The sequence below is a fragment of the Chlamydotis macqueenii genome, chromosome 6 (assembly GCF_036417535.1).
Source record: "Chlamydotis macqueenii isolate bChlMac1 chromosome 6, bChlMac1.mat, whole genome shotgun sequence".
NCBI classification, from domain to species: domain Eukaryota; kingdom Metazoa; phylum Chordata; class Aves; order Otidiformes; family Otididae; genus Chlamydotis; species Chlamydotis macqueenii.
In genome coordinates, this window is record NC_141561.1 from 27,291,179 (window position 1) to 27,315,058 (window position 23,880).

The 23,880-nt window shown below is 36.5% G+C and overlaps 1 protein-coding gene across 1 annotated transcript in view; it reads right to left on the minus strand.

Annotated features, from left to right (window-relative positions):
• Window positions 1–23,880, minus strand: part of RAPH1 (Ras association (RalGDS/AF-6) and pleckstrin homology domains 1) — a 102,587-nt gene that overhangs the window by 8,335 nt on the left and 70,372 nt on the right. The window contains exons 5-13 of the mRNA XM_086750958.1: window positions 19,388–19,465; window positions 17,898–18,057; window positions 15,610–15,731; window positions 13,907–13,972; window positions 12,311–12,454; window positions 10,306–10,416; window positions 7,178–7,276; window positions 6,399–6,519; window positions 4,657–4,799 (exon numbers count right to left, since the gene is read on the minus strand). Coding sequence (XP_086607084.1) covers window positions 4,657–4,799; window positions 6,399–6,519; window positions 7,178–7,276; window positions 10,306–10,416; window positions 12,311–12,454; window positions 13,907–13,972; window positions 15,610–15,731; window positions 17,898–18,057; window positions 19,388–19,465 — 1,044 coding nt within the window. The remainder of the gene's footprint in view (window positions 1–4,656; window positions 4,800–6,398; window positions 6,520–7,177; window positions 7,277–10,305; window positions 10,417–12,310; window positions 12,455–13,906; window positions 13,973–15,609; window positions 15,732–17,897; window positions 18,058–19,387; window positions 19,466–23,880) is intronic.

Genomic DNA, 23,880 nt, shown 5'->3' on the forward strand with positions numbered 1-23,880 from the left:
GGGAAGGGATTTTTAGTGAAAGTGGAAAGGGAGAAAAATAAAAAGATAGAGAGGGAGGGAGGGAGGGAGACAAAGAGATTATAAAGTCAAGGTCTAAATGTGCCTGTCATTAAAAATTAAGTGGCAGATTACAGCATGCAGGAAGTATTAGCAAAACAATGCAGCAAGAAACAATTCCATACACTGATAAGCCTGGACCGCGCACAGTCTGACTGGGCAGGCAGGGAAAGGAGCTGATAAGAATCAGTGGAGCCAGGTCTACTCCCAGCTGGGCTGAATATCAGAGCAAAAAATGCACCAGCCTTGTCACTGCTGTGGGGCAGGCAGCTGTACCCAGTGAGAATTACTGGTCCTCCTCTGGGCAAGCACAATGACCCAAAGAGAGCACTTCCCAGAGCGCCACAGGCCATGACAGAGAACATCAAGCAGAGCAAGAGATTCTGCGGACATCTCGTCAGCTCAGTAAGACTAGAGTTAAACCATACATGGCCTCCAGAGCACGTCAAGCCTTTACATTGGTTAGCTCAGGCCTTACAGTGTTCAGTGTTACAAAACGCAGAAATCCTGAACTGCTCTAAAACATGTGAAAGCAAGCTCTACGCAGGAATACTTCCACTCCACAGGCTTGGATATCTGGGGGGGGGGGGGGGGGGGGGGAAAGAGAGGGAGGACCTGAGGTTTCCTATGAAAATTTCCCCAGAAGGAAATGTTTAGAAATCTGCAAAGGAAAGTTAGCTTGGGAAATAAAAGCTATACATGCAACTATTAAGTAGAATAAGAAAGGCAAGACAGGTAAAAACTGACCAAGGGAAGGAGCAATGGGAAAGCAGCAGGGAATGTTTTAGTCTACTCATTGGTTTTTGCTCAAGTTAAATATTTTCCTAAAATTGTAAGCCTACCTGGTAAAAAAAGATAATTGCATTACTCAAGTTTATAAATATCCCCCTAAGACAAAGCAGTTTGGCTATAAGCCAAGTTGTGAATTTCACAGTGCACAGCACAGAAACATGCATTAGAAATGCAGTACCAATATGGCAACTGACCACACTCGGTACCTATACTTCATTAGTAGATACTTTGCCACAAGTTAGCCCAATTATGCTCATTTGCACTGTATGAGCAGGTTTGCATATTGCTTTGTTCTAAACACAGGTGCACAGAGCTTCTGTAGGCACAGAAGAACATCAAAAGGATTAGAGTGAGAAACAAGGAACAGTGATTTACAACACACACGGGGTGTGCCTCTATCTGTCACACTATGTCTGGAAGGCAAGAGTATAACAAAGTTCTGGAGCTCAATCAAGGTGTTCACATAACAAAACAGGAGAGAAATCTTGATCTCTTGCAAGTGTTAGTCTGTAAATTACCATTCTCCCAGTCATCCAGGTTAATGAACTGTCAAGTAGCAGCACCTGACCTTAATTGTGCCCTGTATAAGGCACCAGGAATGTGCTGACCTTAGCTGTGCTGAGCTTCACTTTTGACACCTGAGACAGCAAAAGGCAACAGGAAAAATAAAAACGGCATAAAACAGACAGAGAGGGAGACCAAGGCATAACAGCACAGCTATCCCTGAATGGCAAGACCTCAGAGAATCTTGAATTTGTCACTTAAAGCACACCCAGTAAGCACAGGTTTTGATGCCACTTGTAGCATCCTGTTTGAAATAACATGTTCAAAATCTAACAAGCAAAATGAGACATAATGAGATCTTCACTGCCCAACTGTGAAGAATGTGAACAATAAAGTATTATTAGAATAAAGAATATAGTATTATAGTACAGAACATATAAAAAATATATATAGTATTATAGTATAGACTACAGCAAACAGCAATCTTTCAAAACATGAAGTGGACAGATTACCTGCATTTTGGGAAAGGTGAGTTTTTCAATCTTGGATGTATTTCAAATAGAGAGGAAATTTCCTTATATCCATTGAAGACAGTCATTTTCACAGTGAGCAAATTAAACACTCAGGACAGGGAAAAGAATATTGTGCATCTCAGGAGAGGGAGCCCCTCCCACCTCCACAGCTTCAAATTAAGTTTCAACAACCAGAAACACATTCAGTGATACTTTGTTTATAAAATCACCTTGAAACAGATAATTGTCTCCATTAGTCCTTCTAACTATGTGATGTCCTGCGTATCTTGAAAAGCTACTTATTGCATACTTATCAGTTCATGTTTGTAACACGCATCTTCATGACTATCTGTAACTCTCAGAAATGCTATGAAAAGAACAGTATCTATTTTTAAAAATAACTGTGCTTTTTTTTAAAAAAAAAAAAAAAAATCTGTTTTTCCTAAGAAAACAAGCTTTTGCAATTGAACTGTTCATCATCTGTTTTCTCATGCCAGTCACCTTTGGATTGGTTAGCAAATTTCAGTCAAATACAACAGACCACTAGAAATGTCAATATATTTTCAACTTCAAGAAATTGTAATGAAGTTACTGGCACCTGGTAAATGAGGGGAAAGCAGGCAGAACTCACCCATTGTTAACTCCTTGAGCAGTTAGCCACTGGCCAACCAGTACAACATCCTGGCTGGCTGGCCAGCCTCGATGTCATCTCCCTGCTGAGCCAAAGTATGCTCTGTTCTACCCTGCTTGCTGAGGGGGATGAGAGAAGAGTGACAAGGGGGAGAGAGCTGTTGCAGAAGGGGAAGGGACATGCTGGACAAGTCTCCATTAATTTTGCTGCTTGCAGCAACTTGCCTGTATGAACTTCTTAAGCCAGCTTTGTCACCAAAGCACTGTGGAACAATTACTTCAGAAATAACTGTTTAGAGGCTAATCTGCCTAAACCAGCACACCTCAGTATCACTGCAACTACCTTTTCATGTAAATTACATTTTTTTCCAACACTTATTTTCTTTCTTGCCACACGGTTTAACATTTTTCACTGCCAGTTTGATGTATTAGTTATTTAAGTTCCTTGGGCCAGACCTGTACATGACAAAAAAGCAGGAATTGTAGTTTCACTGAAGGTAAATTTCTCACCTACTTACTCAGAATTTTTAACATTGTTTCAAATTATAATTTTTCACTTTTAATTTCATTTGCATTCTTTGGAAGTTTTAGGGCAATCCATTCACTTATGTTACTCACGAGGAAGAGAAATATACCTTTTCTTGGATTTCTGCATAGAAATGAATTCAAATTGAGGAAATCTTGAAACATGGATGGCCCTCAATAGGGAGTAGTCCGAATATTTTATTTTGAAAATGGCTTTAATGAGATAACAAAAACTCTTGGGGTTTATTTAAATCAGCAGTTGTCAGCAGCACTACGGACTTGATAAGAACAACAGTGACTCCCATTGTGATTAACTGCAAACTTTTCTCTAAAAGCTCACAGAGAGTGCAGCAGCAAGATTTTCACATTAAAACCAAAACTTTAGGAAACAATAACATTACAGTTCTCACAGCGGTACTCTTTCACCTCTGTCAGATATACATGCTAGACAGACTCAAGTGCTCTATCTTTTGCATCTACCCTGTTCCTGCAGATATGATGCACCTTGTACATATAACACAAGCCACCTGCTGATGAACATGCACCAGCTGTTGCTTTCATGCAGTAGAGAAATTTGGATCACAATTTTGCAAGCTACATTTCTGGGCTGAATGCTACATCACTATTAGAATCAGACAATTTCCAAGCCAGCAGACACTGTAGAAAAGTTATGAATCCCAAAGAATACAGCCATGTCAGTTTTCCCATGGTGCTACATGTGCTTTCTTATTAGAAAATGCGATGTAGTATCTGATTTTTTAGTTATTTATCTGACACACCAATGTCAAGCTTGAACCTGGGGTCTGGGAAAGATTCAAAATAGACAAAGGAGTGAAGATAGCTTCTCACAGCATCCTGCCAATGTATATCCATGTGTAACAGCTGCAGTTAATACTGATGTCATGGCTGTTCAGGAACTGGAAATTCCTTTGAGCCTGACAACAAAACAGCGTAAGTGATAATTCTGCTGTGTTCCCAAGGAACTACACCAGTCAACTACCACAGAAAGGACAGAAAAGTAACCAAACCACAACAGATCTGAGCCCCAGGATTTAATGGGTTAAAATCTTTTGTAGCTCTCTACCAGCAACAGGAGATCCCAAATCTGCCTCAGTCCACAACTGCTATCAATTTTAGTACTTTTGCTTTGACCATATCTATGGTTACTGTTTCAATTTCCAACAAATATAATAGAAAACATTTGAGTAAAAACTACTGGAGTACTTCTTAAATAGATACACCTGCCTTCAGGCCTCAATTATTCACATCTTTACAATGGAAAGATGTGTCTAGTTAGCCGGAGAAAGATCTTAGTGAAAGAATTTCATTCAACTTGTTATCAGCTGATCTTTTTATTTTGTTTTTATTGAACATTAGTTGGATTCTATAGGAAGGTCTGTATCATGCCTCCAAAAAACAGAGGGCTTCTGCGCACACAAATAAAAGCAAGAATAGAAGGTTCCAGGACTGAATTCCCTAAAAAAGTGATTCCTGAAAAAACAATGATGTGGCAGCATATGCCAATAACAGAGTAAAAAAGAGAAGAAATCCCACTCAAGACAGAGGTGGAAGAGGTATCACACTGTCTTGTATGATTTGTTGGGTGCAGGTTCTCAAATTAAAGTCTTCTTGTTACCTTGCTGGATTCCTCCAGTTGAGTGCCTCGTTTCCAGGCCTCAGAGAACATGGAGCTGACGATACTTTGCGAACGGACATGTCCAGCTGGCTGGGTATCAGAAACTCCACTGTCAGACTGATTAGAATGATTTGATTGAGACTCTGTTTAGAAGAAAGTTAAGACATGGTTAGCATGTGTTCCTGAATGTAAGATAAAGCCGTTTATTGGTCACACTTGTTAAACACATCATCTGGCCAAAGGACATTGTTACCACTAACTACTGCATAAGCTGTAGCTCGCATCCAGGCTTTTGCTGTCTAGAAAACAAAACAGTGCAACAGATCCCCAGTGTTAACCAAATCTGAAGCTCCACAAAGATGACAGTGTCAGATATGCTGCAAAGTAAAACACACTGCAGTTGTATAAGTTCTGAAACACTCAGCAGCTCCTGCACTTTGGAAAAAGCCCCATTTCATGCAATGCATGCAGCCTGCTCTCTCCAGCACAACCTTAGAAACAAACACTGGACATAGGCTGAGGACAGGCAAACTACATTCCCGAGGCAGCAGTCTGCTTCTGACTGCTCTGTTCCTCAAGGGAAGAGAAGGAATTATGCACATCCTGCAACTAGCAAACACAGATGATGCTCTGTGTCCAGAGGGTATCTTGAAAAGACAGCAGCAGCCACTGATTTATGCAGCCTGGCACCTGCTTTCTGTGTAGTTCCAAGCTGTCCTAGGGAAAAAGCCTCTAGGCACAGGCTGGACTGTAGCTCTGGCGGAATATGCATGACTGGTGGGCTCTGGCTTAGCTCCCCACAACAAGATAAACTTTATCAGAAAAACACCCAGCCTGGATGGAGAAATTGTCAGTAACAGATAATTTACCACTACATCTGGCAAGCTGTTCCAGACATTTGAAAAACATAGTGCTTTGCCAGTTAGGCTGCATTTGCTTAGCTCATTCTCTCATTTGAACCTTTCAAATTCAGTAGCATTACTTCCTGACCTGTATCTGCAATGGACAAACACTTTCACTCAATAACCTGTTTTCCATAACGAAACGTGCCTCTGAGGGTTCAGAATAACCTGGCAGAGTGTCAGTCACCTCTGAACAGTGAAATGCTACTATATAAACCATTCATCGATTTTTAAACTGTTATGTGCTACAGAAAAAAAACCAAAACAGTTCCAGTCCTGCTGAGAGGTAAACAGGAGCATATTACTGCAGGCACACACAGTTTGACACAGGAACAGAAACAGTATTTTCAAAGTTTGTCTCTAAAGAGATTATTTGCCTTTGGGCAGGTACTATTTCTTATTTTCTAATTTCAGATGTTTCAGTCAAGGAAAGCAGTTTAAGAGATACACACACAAGTCTGCATGCAACAATAAAATATAGATTTGATTTCTTTTTTTCAGATACGTGAAGACAAAGGCATCAGGAATTTGAAAGGAAGTTTCCTCTTCTCAGTATCAGAAAAAAACATTATTTTTTTGGACGTCAACAAGAAAGTACTATATGTTCCAAATACAGACACCACTGCAAGTAATATAATAAAATAAGTGTGTGTGCGTGTGTGTGTGTATATATATATATATGTATGTTAAACATAAAGTCTATGTTTTAGAGTAAACATAGCATAAAAGACTTTGGAGAAACAGTACATTTCCTGCAATAGTCTCTCCTGAGATCTCCAGATAACAAATGATAAAAAAAAAGGTAATCATATTTTTCTATTATGAGACAGATCACATTACCTGGCAAACTAGATGAGCTGGAGCCTGACTTGATACTGGAACTAGACAAAGAAGTCCAGTCATATGCCGATTCTGTTCTCTTCAGTGCTTCCTGATAGTTTGTGTATAGTTGCTTCCCATACTAAGCAAAATGACAAACAAATTTAACACCTGTATAGGCTCTCAACCCGTTTCAGACTCTTGAGCTCCACCTTTGGCTTCTCTATTCGACCTTTTTCCCCCCAGCGAGAAACAACAGGCTCATTGTTAAGGAGCTCAGGGATATTAATTCAGTGTAAATTTCATTTTGTTTTATTTAACAACAGTGGCAACCCCCTTCCCCCAACCTTTTGCCTTTTTATTAGTGAACTGCTGAAAAACAGTTTACTCATGCTAGAAGAGAGCAAGAAATGGGCCAATGAATAAACTAAGCCACTTCGGGGATCTTAGAACACAATTCTGTTCTCTCAATTATCTTCTTTTCCCATAAACCTTCTTTTTAAAATCTGTAAGGTAGCTGGCTAAAATCTAGCCATGATGTCAGTTAGAACTTTGTCATGTGACAAAGAAGTGCCGCAGAAACAAGAAGAAAGAGCTCAATTACTGAATTATAACAACAAAGCCCAACAATTTTGCTAGGGAATGAAATATCTAAGAAGATTGTACAGTTCATGTTCAGAATAGTTAAACACAGGGAAGTTAGATGTAGCATGTATTTTGCTATGTAACCGTAAATAGTTTCAAACCGATAATGACTGACAACTCATGACAACATTGTAAGACTGCCTAGAGAAGGTTACCTTAGCAATGCGGATGCCATTGATCCATTGGTGTAGAGTTCTTACATCATCACAACAAAGATACTTTATATACTGGGATTTCTTCTGGATCTGAGGATGCTGCAGAAAAATTGTTAATCCTCATCAATATTTTAACTGCCGGGAATGCAAAGAAAGCTATTTATCTGTTGAGCTCTATATAGACAAACTTAATGGTGGAAGCTCTTCAATAGTAGTCTGTATTTTGAGCCCACTTAAAAATGTTTGAGAGAATTTCAGGACCTGGCAGTGGGGATTGCTTCACACACAGATTGGCAGTGTGTCCAGTGTGCACTGATTTCAGGTTTGAAACACTAAGAAAGGGTGAATCTTTCAGTATTTTAGTGCTGTACCTTCTACCTACCAACAGTCTTCTGTACTCATAAAGATCTTTAGAAATTTTTATTCAGTCAAGCCAAGTGGTCAGAACAGTCTCAGCTTTTAAAAACACTTCCTAAATACAAACAAGAGAGCCAAAGAGTCAACAGTTGTCTCATTCCACTGTGTTATGGACTAACTCATCACCTGAGGGAGACAACTAGTATTTTACCTTCCTCTCACCAAAACAGACTGGAGGAAAACAAACACACTGGTCTTCTCTGCTGTTGTATGGCTTGAGTGAGACAGTCCCCAAATGACATGCTGTTAAGCACAATTCCATTTTCAGCTTGTAGAGCCTTCAAGGTCCCCACCCTACTGATACAGGACTATAATCTAACATACTTGCTACTCCCACACACATGTATGAAAAGAAAAGGTGCTGTATCTTTCCATTCAGATGACAAGAAAGAAATTTATATTAAAAAAAAATAGACACTGGAAATAATTCTGGATGGATTATTCAGTTGTTTCCTGTCCCTGCTGTAGAAGTTACATGTCTCAAAGCTGTCAGGGCAACTCTGAATACTCAGGTTATTATAAGTCCTCTGTTAGCTTACAGTTCAGTAACACAGAGCTTTGCTAGATGATTGTAGATATTTAAGTTTTACTGAAGACTGAAACATATATCAAAGAACTTTTTATCTCTTTTTCTAATATTTTCTCCTGTTGTCTTACAAAGATAATTATTTCAAAATGAACACGAACATGTTTATCTCCATAAACAGAATATATATATATAACTAACTTCATTATTATATTAGATAATTATTTTTCACTACCAGCCTCTTTCACACACATGTTGTATAACACAGGAGAGTCTATAGAAACACAAAAAAATTACTTCACTAACAAGCCATTTTTTCCTGGACTTGTTAAAAAATGTCACTATATAGAAATAAAAGAACCTCTCAGAAATTTAACATTCAGGACCAAGGAGCTAATATTGTATACTAGCATACAAACATTATATTTAACAATAGCACAGCATCTGTCTTGCACAGTAAGGTTCAAGATAAATGAAGCTAAACGTAAAGACAAATCCATTCTGGACTTCCGTGAGAACTGGCCTTTGAGTTTGTATTTGCCATTCACCTCTCCAAAATCATGTTCATGTTTTAGAGGTATTTCCCAGCTTAGTAAATCTTTGTGACACAAAACTGAGTTTCTATTAAAATAAACTGTATGGCTTCTATACATTGGTACTAATAAAAGGCACTGATGTAACATTTTAAGAACTGAGGAAGGCAGAACTCAATCCTGCTTAATATAGTAATTTGGTGATTCATCAGTTCCACACTGAAACATAGCTTCACTTTGTCTAATTTACCTGACTAATTCTACCCCATTAATTTACTTAAATAAGTCAACAAGGGACAATTTAGACACATTAAAATTTGACTTTAATATTTTCCTGTCTTCATTTATGCTCAGAATGGCAACACTTTAAAAAAAAAAAAAAATTCTACTTAGATAAGACTTAGTCTGGTTTACTCTGTGTGGTCAACAAGTCTGAAAAAATAATTCACTATTAACCTGTCCAAACGATGTGGATAGAGAGTGACATGTAAGCAGAAGAAATCAATTTACTTCAAGGAATTTATAAATACCTACAAACACTGAAATTTTTGCTTTTAACTGCATTCAATTAACTGTGCCAATGACCTACAAGAATATGGAAAATATTTCCAGCTTCAGCTGTATGCTTTCTCCCTTAATATTACGTCCCACATTTGATATGCAGTGTCTACCTCTCAGTGGGCCCAAATGCACGTCTCAGTGGGCCCTGTCTATTGGAACACGAAATCTTTTTTTCACACACAGTGGACCGGCAGCCACACACTCCACGCACATAAAACGTTCTAATGTACTGCCATACATGTACACCACATGACCTACAAATCAGGGAACGCAAGAGGTCAAAGGAAAACTAAGTGCAACTATAAACACCTCTTGTTACTTGCACCATTTTCAAATCCATGAAGATATTTTACTTGCTATGAATATATTATGAAACCTCTTTTGAAATAGCTTTGTAGCTAGCTGTCTTGCAGGAGCCAAGATCCACTCCCTGGCTCCCTACATTTCTAAAGGCTGAAAAAGTACTCTATGGAAGTATCTCTGCAAGACAATCTTGTACTTCTAATTTTTCCCTAAGTAGCTTATAGAGAAAGTCCACTATCAGAGAAACCTAGAGTGTAAGGTGAATCCAGTAAAGCCATTCTGCTACTGCTCTCTATAATCTTTTTTCCTCCTCCAACATGCAATCTACATATCTTCTGTCAGGAGGAGGAAATCTCAGCTTGATGGGGAAGAAAGTGATTCATAGCCATTTTTTTCTCTCTTTTTCTGGCATTTTCTCTCTCTCTTTTTTTTTTTTAAACTGTATTTCTGTCAAGGAGGCTCATTACAACAATTCCACAGAATATGTAGTTAAACACAGCTTTCTCATTGCCACTGTAACTTACGGCAACTTAAATTTCTCATGTGCAGAATGAGAACAATTTAGAGACTGGCCCTGAAAACTGACAGGCATAGTTTTCCAATTGTTATATTACTATAGGAAGTATATTCTAAATTATATGTCCCAAGATTAATATTGTGTTAATCAGCTCTTGCTCACAATTAGGAAGTGTAGTTATTATAAGGGACTAAGATTAGTGTGGAAATGTGTCAAGCTCTTTTAATTGCTCTTTTCAGTAGAAGAACTTTAAAAACAAGTAACAAGTTACCTTTAGCACTAAACAATAGTCTGTAGGTGCTTTGTATTTGTTCCGATAGTCCTGTCCATAGTAAACATTGACATGATCTAGCTGTAGAAAGCACACGAGATCCCGTGAGACCTATTAAACAAAAAAATAATCACTTACAAAATACCTTTATAAGAAAACCACATGCACTGACAAAATTAGCGTGAAGATCCAATACTAATATAAAGTCTACATAAGGTCTAATATTAGTTTCAATTTGATTTGAAAACTACCAATACAAGAAGGAGATACAGCCATGCATAAACTCTTGCATTGGACATTCATTATTAACCTGGATATCCTTTTCCAAACTCATTCTGTTTTTTTGTGTTTTGTCTGCATTTTGCCTTTTGACAACATTTTACACTGGGCTAATGTTTATTCAGAGTTGGTATCAGGAGAAAATAAATAGGATTGGTTGACTGGGAACTTTTCAATAGCTGCTGGTTACATTTCATCTTGGTAATAATCAAGGTGTCCAAATTCCAATGTGACTGTGAGTATAATTCTACTGACATCTAGCAGTGATTGTAGGGCACAGAATTTCAACAGGCTATCTTGCTGTCCTGGTTTCAGCAAGGATGGAGTTAATTTTCTTCTCAGTAGCCGGTGTGTTTTGGATTTTGTGTGTGAAGAATGTTGATAAAAACATTCTGATGATACAAGTTGTTGTTAATGAGACCAAGGACACTGTCTGGCTTTCCAAGTCTCGTTAACGTGCAGATGCGGGAAGCTGGGCAAAAGACAGACAGAATAATTGATCCAAACTGGCCAAAGAGAGTATTCCATGCCATAAACATCATGCTCAGTATATAAGTGGGGGTTGCCCATGGGAGGGGGTATTCCTTTCCTTTTCTGGCATTCTTGTCGGGTATCTGTGTGGGCACCCTTGGCACCCTTTTCTTCTCTCTTGCTTGCTGGCATCGTTCCCTCTACCTTGCTAGCTTGCTCTCCCCCCTTTGCTTGCTGCTCGGTGTTGTTCCTGTGATCACTGCTCAGGACGGGCTGCGTTGGTCATTCGGACATCGGGTGGTGAGAAATTGCACATTGTTCATTTTGTATATATTAATATCCTTATATCCTGGTTGCTTTGTAGTTTTTAGTATTTTTAGTAAACTGTTTTTATCTCAACCCACGAGTTTTCCTTTCTTCCCAATTTCTCTCCCCTGTCCCACTGGGTAGGGTGAATAAGAAACTGTGTGGTGATCCGGGCTAAACCACCACACTTGCATATAGATTGTTTTAACAAAGCAAAAGGCTGTGGAAAAAACATCGGGGATGTATTCAGCTCTAAAGGGAACTGATGTGCTCACAGAGATTTCCTCTTTATCACCAGCTGTGTGGGAAGTGGACTTCCTGTACTGGACATCAGTTGATGTTGTCTAGATTGATGGATTCATGGACAACTTGAACTCACTGTAGTTCAGCCTTGAAGCTATAATACATTTGTAGCAGCTTTCTCTTTACTTTTCATTATTGATACACACAGAACAGCAACAAGCGACATTGAAGAAATGGTATTATATTTACCAGTTTCAAAAAACATAGCACAAATTGGTCTAAAAAGAATCCCATTTATATGAACTAACTAAAACCAACAAAATTATGCAGACTGATTGTGGAGTTGGTCTGATATATTATCATTGGCATTTGCAGTACAATTTGGTCCTTCATCTGAATTCTGTTTGAAAAAAGACAGCCTCTTAATTTCAGTAATCACTTCTCCTGAAGTGTTTCTGAACACCTAACCCTGAGCTCACTCAAAAAGCAGACCCTTATCTTCTTGTATTTTTAAATTTGAGATTACATTCTTCACATCAAGTGCTACCACAGTAATTTACATAATATTTCCATAATAAAGCTGCACTTCTAATTAAGGGATATGGCACTAGGCAAGGTACAGCTAAGCTAAAATTTAAAGCTGACACTTGTGTGCACGATTTAGCAGTAATAAACAATTCAGGGAAAACGCTTTAAAATAGTATACCTTTGCCTTCCCTTTAGGGACATAGTAGATTCCAGAAGCTCGAAGAAGAAAGTAACGTTTCTTCCAAGACTTCTTACCATCTTCTTTCAGCCACAAAACTCCCTCAATCTCTGGCACAGTTACAGAACTTCCACAGAAACATTCCTGCCGATAAACAGAGTGGTTTGGGAAAAGAGAAAAGAGATAAAACATACACCATGCAGTGTTTTTTTTTTTAATTAGTGAAATTCTGAAATTATCTATCTCAGGCATGCACACGTAACAAGGAGAGCTCTTTTTTCCATGCAGTAACATGAATTAGAGATTAATTCTGGAAGCTATAAAGTAATTCAGACAAACACAACAAGGAATCTTAGCATTTTCTCAGTGCAAGAATGACAACAAAAATATTAACAGGTACTGTAAAGATTTTCTAACCACTGCTTATCAGTAATAGATTCCCCAATGGCTTTACTGGCTTTAAAGTCATGAGGTCACCTTATAGCTGTAACCTCATAAGTCTACGTATACACAAAATCTAATTACATTTCCATCAGACACAGCTATAGTTCATTCCATGAGTACTTTGTTGCTACTAACTGGCAACACTACAAGTTCTGTTAAGGTTCTATTTGTAAAGAGCTAACAGAGGAAAACAAATGCTTTAAATAAACTCCAGATCATTATGCAGCACAGAGATTTGAGTAATCCTAGAAGTTACTAGATAGAATTACAACCCTCTGTATGTCATGACTTCAATCATCTTTTTTGATCCGGAGTATTCACATGACCCCTTATTAAAACCCATATTAATAATAAACTAAGAGCATGCACATGCTAGTTATGAATTAAACTGTAATAGGTATAATTCAAAATTAAATACCAAAAATATTTACTTCTGTGTAACTACTGAAATCATAATCATTATTCTGCAAATGAAGTGGAAGCTATGACACTTCAACATGGGTATGTCTCTACAAAGATGTCACAAAACAGTTTTCAGCTTATGGAGGCTATGTTAACTGTTCGCTTTATTTGCTCCACATATTTTTTCTGTTGTCCTTAGTTCTGTAAACTATTTAATATGTTTGATACTAATTGACTTCCTCCTATGTCACTCATTTTTTTAAATTTAATATTTGGTTGTTTATTTTAAAATGTAACTGAAACAATTTTTACCTACTTTGCTTACCTAACAAAATTTAAAATATTAACATAGACCAGTCACTGAACCAACACAATAGAATTTTGTAGAGAACAATCATTTGGAGAGTACTAGTAAAAACATCTCTACTACCACAGGTCAAAAAACAGGTTACAGTTTCGCAAGTTTTGACTACTTTTAGCCACAGTTACAGGTAACACCTCATTTTTACTACCGCCGTGTATGGAATTTTAGTTATTAAACAAAATAAAGACACATTTTTATTAATTGATTTTTATCTCAAAACAAGGTAACATCAAAATGGCAATTTGTCTAAAACGTAACACATTCCATTTACAGTTGTTCCGGATTATATTCAGCTCCAACCATCATTTTCAACGACCACAACGGTTTAGAGTTTAGCTTCAAACTTTGAAATGACCACTATGTCCTTTTTGTTTTGGCAGTCTTACCTCTAGTAGCACCTCCTTATTTCTGTCTGCCATCTCAGAGGTTTCCTTCTTCCCCAGAAGATAGTTCTATAACAAGAGAAAACTTAATATTTCTATAGGCATTCTGAAATTCAGCCAAATAAAATTTCTCATTTATCTTTCTATAGCAGTAATAAAGAAAATGTTATCCAACAACAATACATTACTTGAACAAAAGTTTGTAGTCCAATTGAAACAACCTGTCAGACTAACAAATAATACACGGAACTAAGTACCTTTTCAAGAAATATCAATCAGTCCATATTCTTATCTTAAGTAACAGTCTCATAACATTGTCTTGCCTTTCCACAAAACAAACAGCTGCGTAGTATAATGCATCCAGAAATAAAAATACCAAGAACTTGAAAATCCCACAGTAAAAATATTTAAAATCAGAGTTCTTTAAACTTGCTACATACTGCCATTATTTATGTGTTCAAAGAAGCACACACAGAAGCAATGTATTACTTCCACCTCGCCCTGACAGTTTTGCTAAATAAAAAAAAATTATTTTTCATGAAGAATTACTAAATACTCCTTGTCTTCTTAAAAGGAACCTAACTATGCATAGGTACTGTATCTTACTTAATAAGATTCCTCAGCTTGGAAAGGACTGGGATAATGAAATTCCTTCTCTTCCTAATTCCTAGCTCTTACATTGGGAAAAAAAAATAATATTTGCAAACTTTACACAGTTCAATATTTTAAATCAAGAAGAAATCTTGGTTTTATGCTGGTACCTCATTCTTGATGGCAGTGTCTACTACATGCACTGATAGTAAATGTATTAACTACATGCTTTTAAAAACAATTTATGCTGCTTCATTGCAAAGCACTTGCATAAGACCTGGGTTTCAATTCTTGCTTAAAAAATAAAAATAAAGTACACTGATGGTGTCTCAAAGGATAAGCACACAAAACTGATGCTCATTTTAAATCACAGAAATTACCACATAGATGCCATACAGATGTAAAAATAACCTATGATCCCAAAAGGGATTTTAGGTAAGGGTTAAGAGACAGATCAAGCAATACTATATCCAGTTCTTTTCAATTCAAATTCTTCAAAAAGCCACCTTCTGGTTTTCCATTTCTTTTCCTCCACTCTCTTACAAGACAGAATTACTGCCAGCTATCAAATCTGTAGCTACCACTTGAGAGAAGAGAGGCCTTTCAGGCCATTTGAGAGAGAACAGGAAAAAAGTGAATAGAGGTAGGTCTCAGTTTCCACAGGGAGGGACACATGCTCTCTTCCTTTCACATGGTATTTGACCACAGAGTAGCTATTCTCTTCCATTTTCTCTTCCCCTTCTTGTCAGCAATGTAAGAATGCACAGTGGAGAGGCATTACCATTAGCAATATCTGCCAACATCTCTCTTGCATATTTACTTATATGAATAGCATTAAGTATTGGTATAAATGCCATGAAACTGCTTTTCTTCATCACCATTAAAAATTACCCACAAACAGCAAACAGATTGCTTCAGCTCATGTTTTCTGCTAGGTACTTGATTTTGTGCTGACCACAATGTAGATGTACACAGTGCCGAAATGTAAAGTTGCCTGGCATTTTAATACATACATAAGTATCAAAATAAAAGTATGGACATTAATGCTAAAGTAAGAAATTGCAATCAGGCATGCGTGCATGCACACATGCATTCAGCATGAATCTCATGCTTACCTGGGGATTCTTGAAAAGCGCATATTTCTCTATACGTTCCACGAACATTAGTTTGTTCTGACTATCTCTTGTCCAGTTCAGAAGATTCTCAACTAAATTTTCATGATCTTCAAAGATCCTTTCTGCAGCAATAACGAGAAAGCAAATACATTTGAATGTGTCACATTTTGTGACAGAAACTGTAGTCATATCTGGGAGACAAGGCATATATGTAGAGAAAATAAGAGTTCAAGGTCTACTAAAATGGTGAAGAAGTTTACACTAAGAAACTAAAAGAACTTAGTCAACTTTCAGATATGTCTAGTTTAATTTTACACATACACTCACTAAAAACTCTCACCTCCATATCTTCAGGTTTATAGTTCTATAAATATATTATCTGTTTCTTTTCTTTACCTGACAAAGCCTACCATCCCACGTGAACATAGCAGACTGAAATGATGTTACTTCAAATGTTATGAGTACAAATAGGAATGAAAACTACTTAACCACACACATTTAAAACAGACTATATAAAACGTAAATACAATCGGGAACTCCACAGGCCTCATGTCTTTCTCTGCAGTTTGTTAGCTTAAAGCTTTCACTTCATTTTACTGAACTGTGCAATTAATGAACAATCAACTGACAAGACAACATGGTAAAATACACTGTGAAGGTACACAGGTCATCTGTGTCTTGCTAAAGGAAAATATTATAATAAAGTTCATTCCTCTTATGTAAGCATTGTTAGAAAAAGTGTTTCAAAAGATGAACCACTGGCAAATTAACATAACACATCACACATGAGTACATAGGGCAAGGGCTTTGTTGTAATCACTTTTTCATCTGTTTTTCAAGTTCCAGTACAAAATATATGAATGAAACAAGCTACATTTTGGACTGTCTTTTAAAAAAACACATACATGAAATCTACGAAAAACTACCTAAGAGTTGCCCTATTAAGGATCAAGGAAAGTCAAACTGAAAAATGAAAGAGGAAACTGAATTCTACCTTCTTGCATCTCTCTGAGGTTTATCATGTTGAAGTCTAAATTTAAATAACCTTAATTCAGTCACAGTGTTAATTTGGATAAATATCAATTTATCTTTGTGTCCACAGCCTAGCTCTTTGTTTTTAACAGAATCTGAAACTATTTTTTCCAGTATCTTTTTTCTTTACTCTTTCCAGGCTGCACAGTGAATGGAAGTGCTTTATGAAAGCAAATCTAGGATGGGAAAGAGCCCTGGTTGAGCCTTGAGTTCAGGATTCTGCTACCTACACATTCAGGGATTTTTCTGTGATAGAAACATAAAAGTATTGCAGAACTAATAAGGTTATTTATTAATAGTATTCTAATTAGTAAATGTTACAGAATTAATTTTTATATACCTAATTTGGATTTACACAGAACTTCTGCAAATTCTTTCTGGTTTCAAAACTGGGCAACTTTTAAGATTTTATTTATTAAAATTTTAAGGCTTTCAGCTTAGTAAGATGTTATTTTTCATATGAAAGGTAGAAGACTCAAAAGATACCTTGTCACCCTACAATGTCCTTTTTTGTCTAACAACAAGAAAAATTAACATGCTATGATGCCTGAACTAGAAAAGGTTTCATCAAAAGACAGAGGAAATATTAATTTGCATTTTAATTTGAAATCTAGATATTTGGGTTCAGTTCTGGGCTTTTCTTTAGTCAACAGGTAAGGTGCTTAACAGCTCTTTGATGTAATTCTTCTCTGATAATTGATAATACTGGTTTTCCATTGTTTTCCCCTTTGTTTTCCACTCAGATCCTACATCCTTTGGCTAAATTAACAACTTAGATTGCACTGGATTGCACATACCACAAAGGAGCTTTAATTGCCCTAAGAGCCACATTGCCAATAACATTAAAATATTTAACAACAAAAAAAAAACGTAGACAGCTTTTGGTAACAAAAGCTATTAGGATCAGTACAAAATACTATTTACAAAAAGGAAAATGTATGGTAAGTTTTTTACCCCTTATCTCTTCTGTGAGGAACACATCAAAACCAAGAGGCTCAGTGACTAGACATTAGTAAAATTCTTATATCACATCTTAGAATTCAGACAGACTTTTCATATGAAAGAAGAAAATGTTCCCAGATCATCCCGAAACAACATCATTCATAACCTTTATTATATGAATGAACATTTGCTACATGAATGAACAAGATGATGAACATTATGAAGGGAAGAATTTATATCATTCTGAGGACATAGATACAGACAAGTATTACATCCATAGATAAGAACTGTAAAAGTTTATAATTATTACTCACCCATTTGCAATTCAGAGATGGTTTCCACCAATGACCAGTCTAAACTGTAACCGCAATGTGATTTGTCCATCAGATTGTCTAATACTTGTCTCACTGTCTGCCTCTCATCCACCATCATTGTTTTTGAGCTGTCATCAGACATATGGACTCTGATCACCAACTATTAAGGAGAAAGTTAGGAAAAAAAGAATTAATTTCCCACATTTCAAATAAAAACATGGTTTTTTTAAGATCTTGCTTCTTTTTCTAAGATTTTGTTAAAATATTAAGTTCAATAAAAACACTCCCTCAAAACGTAAAAACCATAAACAATGGTTTGATATATTTATCACAGACACTTAAGAAGATAGTGTTCTCCTTCAGTATAAGAGAGTAAATATAAAGATCTTCCCAATACAATGACAATGTGCTTTAGTTGTGCTGTAAGGAGGAGGAGGAAAAAAAAAAAAAAAGAAAAAAAAAATTCCTCCTGGCAAAGCGTCCTGTTCTGATTAATAAAGTGTCTTTGTGGCAATTTTTCTTACATATCTAGGTGAAATCAACATAGACACAGAGTTCTGCACAACCTTATATCGAATTAGAATTTTTCAGATTTGCAATTTAAGCTTTTTGCCCATTTCCTCCATATTTCCTAAAACCACTGATGATGTAAACAATCTACCTATACTACATCTTTTTCTGGGGAGTATGAAGCATTAGTGCTAGAGAAATCTGCTTTTAAAACACAGTGGCTTTTCATAGGCTCGTTAAAAAGGGGACACTGTCCAGAAAGAAAAATATAGCCATTTTTTTTAACCAATCAAAAAAACTTAATAAGATTCTTCTTGCCAATCATTTTGCTTCCTTTTTTACACCTTGTTCAGTTGGAAAAGTTAAAACATACTAGTTGTAATATACTACTTGGCTTGTTAATTCCCGTCAGGACAGTTTTTCAGCTTTTGATAGATAAAAACTAAACATAAAAGGCATCTTAAGCTACTGAAAAACTCCAAACATAAAATAAGAATGTTACATTAATAGGGAACACTTTATATTATCTGATAGTGCAGCAAATTTTCTCCACTTGGTGACCCTTGTCTGTAGTCTGGATGCTTGTACTCCATTTATCATGGGAAAATTCTGCTATGCGTAATGGGAAGGAGTCTGCAAAGAAGACAGACCCAAATCTTTAATGTGTGACTGCTTAATATACAAAGACAACCTCAGGAGTCTGGACCTTCATTTCAGCTCTGGGTCAGTCGGTAAAGTCTTCTCAATGTGCACTAGCTGCAAAATAAGCTACTCCTTAATAAAAACATGATGTTATTCCTCATGCTAGGATTTTCTTTAACATGTCCAGTCTAGATGAGAAAGTACATTATCACTCAAGATCAAAACACTACAGTGTTCCTATTTTATTTAGGGCAACTTAAGGGTAATAGATACCAATGAGAAGAATTTTGCCTGCATTTTCCAGATGAGTATCTTATAAGCCAGTATAAATAACTTACCTTTTTCACTTGTGCCTCTTTAATCTTCTCTAACGCAACCCTGATCTTCTCAGCTTTGACTTTAGCAGCCTGTTCCTCCTATGGGTACACAATGCACAGAATTCCACTTAACATAAACTTCAGTCTGGTTTTAGTGGATTTAATTTTGAGGCTACTATGCTTTAAAACACAACCTGAAATGCTGATTTACTGACCTATAAATCCTCAGTTATTTCTTAGTGATGATGAAGACTATTATGACAAAAAAGTGTTACTATCTATATCTAACATTTAGAAATACAACTACCATTATTTCCAAAATAATATACTGGAGATAGATATTTCATATAGACACATCTGGCATTTCTCTGCTCTTCCATACTTTAAGTAGCCTTGTGCATTGCTACCAAATATTTCGGCATATCATGTATTTGCAGTCATAGATTTGGACAATGCATATTCAACAGGAGTTGAACACACCAAATAGATTTTCAGTTGATCAACACGAAACATAAATAGCACACTGAAAAATATCAGAACTTAACAGCATACAGAAAGTATGGAAAACAAGTTCTATAAATAGGAATGCGCATTGGTTTGGAAGATTTTAAACTATTAAATCAATTTGCAGTAAGCAAGTAGCTTGAACACTCCCGTTATCTACTAAATCCAGGCTTTCCTCTTGCTTTAAGATACATAAAGCAAGCAAGCATCCTCTTCTTTGATGCTCTTCTAAAATCTATTTTACTTACAACTAGAAATGTTTTAAGAATTTAGATAATTTGCATCAGTTCTATCTTCTGATGCTAAAGAAATCTGTATATTGTAAGGCTAGCAATATTGGTTTTTATCTCTGGATATTACTGATATTTGTGTTGAAAGCGGATTTGAAATACGCAGCTAAACAAGGAATCACTTTTTAAGATGACACATGCAGGTTTCAGACTTTAGAGATCTAAAAATTGTGGATGTTTATTATGGCCAATATCTACAAGCATAATAATTATTTTAAAATCTCTAGAAAAAGAAACATATTAATAAATAAACAAAGAAATCTCCTCCAAAATACTCAATCTCCTCAGAAAAGAAAAAAAAAAAAAAAAAAAGAAAGATTTTTCTCAGACCAGAAGTAGCACAGCCCATCACAGCAACACTCAACATGCCACAGACACTTAGTTCCGCATTGCTTTCTTGTACTACTATAATTTGTGGTCTCTTTACCATGTGATTAGATGGTTGCTTTTCTTGTAAAAGTCGATTCAGCTATTCTGAAATCCCTAGAGTTTAAGTTTTCCACTTCTCAATGAACTACTAATATTTCAATGAACTGCAAAAGCGTATTTACTATGGTACTTATTGTACTCTTACTTAACAGCTTTTGCTCCCTCACACCTGTGACCATACTATGCACTGTAAAAAACATCAGCTAGACAGGACAATAGGCTGCCTTGTGAGAAACATAATTCTTTTCAATAAAATGAACCAGTTAGGTTGACATGAGCAAAAATAGTGTGAACCTGAAACATTATCTAGGAACTTATAGTCTACAGGGACCTGTGGCTTTTTATTCACAATAACAATGGTATCGTATAGCTTAGAAAGGTTAAATCAGATTAGCATTTTATTAAAAACAAACAAACAGTGCCATCATACCTAGAATTATTTTAATGTAGAACACACCTAGAATTCTAAAATATTCTTCCTTAACATTAACCATTTCCATTTGCAGAAATAAATTATTACTAGAATCATAGAAACATAGAATGGTTAGAGTTGGAAGGGACCTTCAAAGGTCATCTAGTCCAACACCCCTGCAAGAAACAGGGACATCCCTGACTAGATCAGGTTGCTCAGAGCCTCATCCAGCCTGGCCTCGAACGTTTCCAGGGATGGGGCTTCCACTACCTCTCTGGGCAACCTGTGGCAGTGTTCCACCACCCTCAGTGTAAAAGACTTTTTCCTAATATCTAATCTAGATCTACCTCCCTCTGTTTTAAAACCATTACCCCTCGTCCAATCACAAAAGGCCCTACTGAACAGCCTCTCCCCATCTTTCTTGTAGGCCCCCTTGAAGTACTGGAAGGCCTCAAGGGGGCCTCAAGGTCTCCCCAGAGCCTCCTCTTCTTCAGGCTGAACAGCCCCAACTCTCTCAGCCTGTCCTTATAGGAGAGGTGCTCCAGCCCTCTGATCATCTTTGTGGCCCTCCTCAGTGCACAGGCACAGGCAGCAACAAGAAAGCAAGGAACATGGAATTAGCTGGGAGCCTCTCATATGCCTGCGCCAACACAGCTAAAATATCCTTGTTTACCTCAAAGTTTATAATACATCATTCCCTTAAATGCTTTTAAAAATAAATAAATATGTAGATTAAAAAAAATATTTCAAGGATTAATTATTTTAATGCCTACCAATTACTTTTCATTTCCCACTCAATTTTAATGCAAGTCTAGAGGTCACGATTTCTGACACTAGAGTTTAACAAAGTCAGTTTAAATTTAAACAAAACCCCAGAATTACAATTCTAAAAATAAGAACCAGTTTCAACGAGCAACAAATTACAAGAAGGCGGCTGAATCTGCTTACTGGAAAAGCACAGAGGAAAGTGAATCAAGAATCAGAAATTTCTGAAAGCATATAGTAGTCAAGGATTTTAAGTTATTCAAGTTCTAGTTTACAGTTAGTGCTCAGATTGCTGCTGCATCATTGCTGATGTGACAAATGATGTTTCACTGGAGCAGGAGGAGGAATTATCTATTTTGATTACTTAATAAAATAATTTAATAATTACACAATTCTTCAAAACTCACAACAATTTATTCCACTTCTCTCCTAATGGCCCAAGAAAACAGCCATCCACATCGTTTCCCCATCAAAGCCACCCCAAAACTGCACTCAGACACAGAGGCTCTCTACTCCCTGTTTATAGAACCCAGACAGGTCCTCAATGGGAAGAAGCAATCCATCAGCTTGTACTAAGCTAACAAAATTTTTCACTGCACACAAAGAAGGGTGGTGTGTGGCAAGAAATCTTTACTGCAACTGTAAACTGTTCAACACTACAAACTAACAAGGCCAGGACATACAGTTCAATCACATTTAACTTAGGTAATTATTTCTCCTTTGCTAGTAAATCCTTCTAGTAATAGTGATAAGAGTTAGATTGCCAAAGGGTCACAAACATACACATGAATTGCAGAACTGCTGCCTAGGTCATGGTTTTACAGGTGACATATACCAATGTAAATCCTTGGTATGGCTGATACATCTGCCTCCCTTGTACAGCATTACTTCTCAGTTATAGCAGTCATAGTGGTCCTGTGGCCACACAGACAATTCCATCAGGGGGTAGATCTGGTTGAAAATCAACACAGGAGAAAGATTCATCAGAATCCGCTCCTTGGTAAGGCTGCCTTTATGGTCACGTACAGGCTACAGAAAAGAATAAAGGAGATATATGTATGTATCTACTGTGTAAAAACACAAAACAAATAATTGTCATTTTCACCACAGGAAGGTGATATTCTCTTTTAGTAACAGCACACATCACTGTAAAATTGCAATATAAATTCCTCCCTTTAAAGGCATCACTTCTGGAGTATTGTTATACTTGTATTTTAAAGCTTTGAGTTGAGATTACACTTTTGGTTACAGAAAACATCACATCTGATTTAAAGAATGCTTGGCAACACACCTATATTAAAGAACTTGTTCATCCAAAACATCCTAACATATTGTGAGCTAAAATTGAAAGAGTACAGCTCTGCAATGCATTGGTCTTAAATTAATGACTTTTTCTTTGTATTTTTATACCAGAACTCAGTTTTCAATAACTTTAGCCTATACTAGAATATTGGAAAGAATAACCTCCAAAAATCTAAAGTTAAGATTTCCTTAACATAACAACAACCAGAGTCTCCCACCCCACTTTCCAGTTGAATGTGCAGTTAAAGATATTTCAGCTGTGTTTTAACATTAAATATGCAAGCTATGTTCTACAATAGAGTTGACCTCACTCAAATGACTTCATGTCTCACGTTTCTAGGTTGGGGTTCTATTTTTTTTTTTGTTTCTTTTTAAATTTTTGAAGGGTCATTAACTGGTCCCTTTTACAGAAATCACAAGCAGAATGGAGAAAAAAGAGGGGGAAATCACTTAAGAAAGGCTACAGTATTTAGGAAAGCTAGTAATTAAATGATAAGAGGTAAATAACAAACCCCACATTTCACTTAAATTAGTAGGGTAGATACACAGATCATAAGATGCATAAAATAAGAAATTTCTTTTATGTTTAATATTTGAAATTTTTCTCTGAAGTCTTTCTTTGAACACAGATAAGAAGATAACTAAATATACAAGTAGCATTGACTTCTGAAGGACTAGAAGCAGGTATCCACTGTTTATTTTCCCAGCTATAGTCTAGCCTCAGGTAGAAAGGCAATAATCTGTTTTGCAGAGTTGGGGTTTTTTTTCCTGTAGAGTTTTTATTGAAGCAGAAGTTTCTGTTGCCTGGGAAC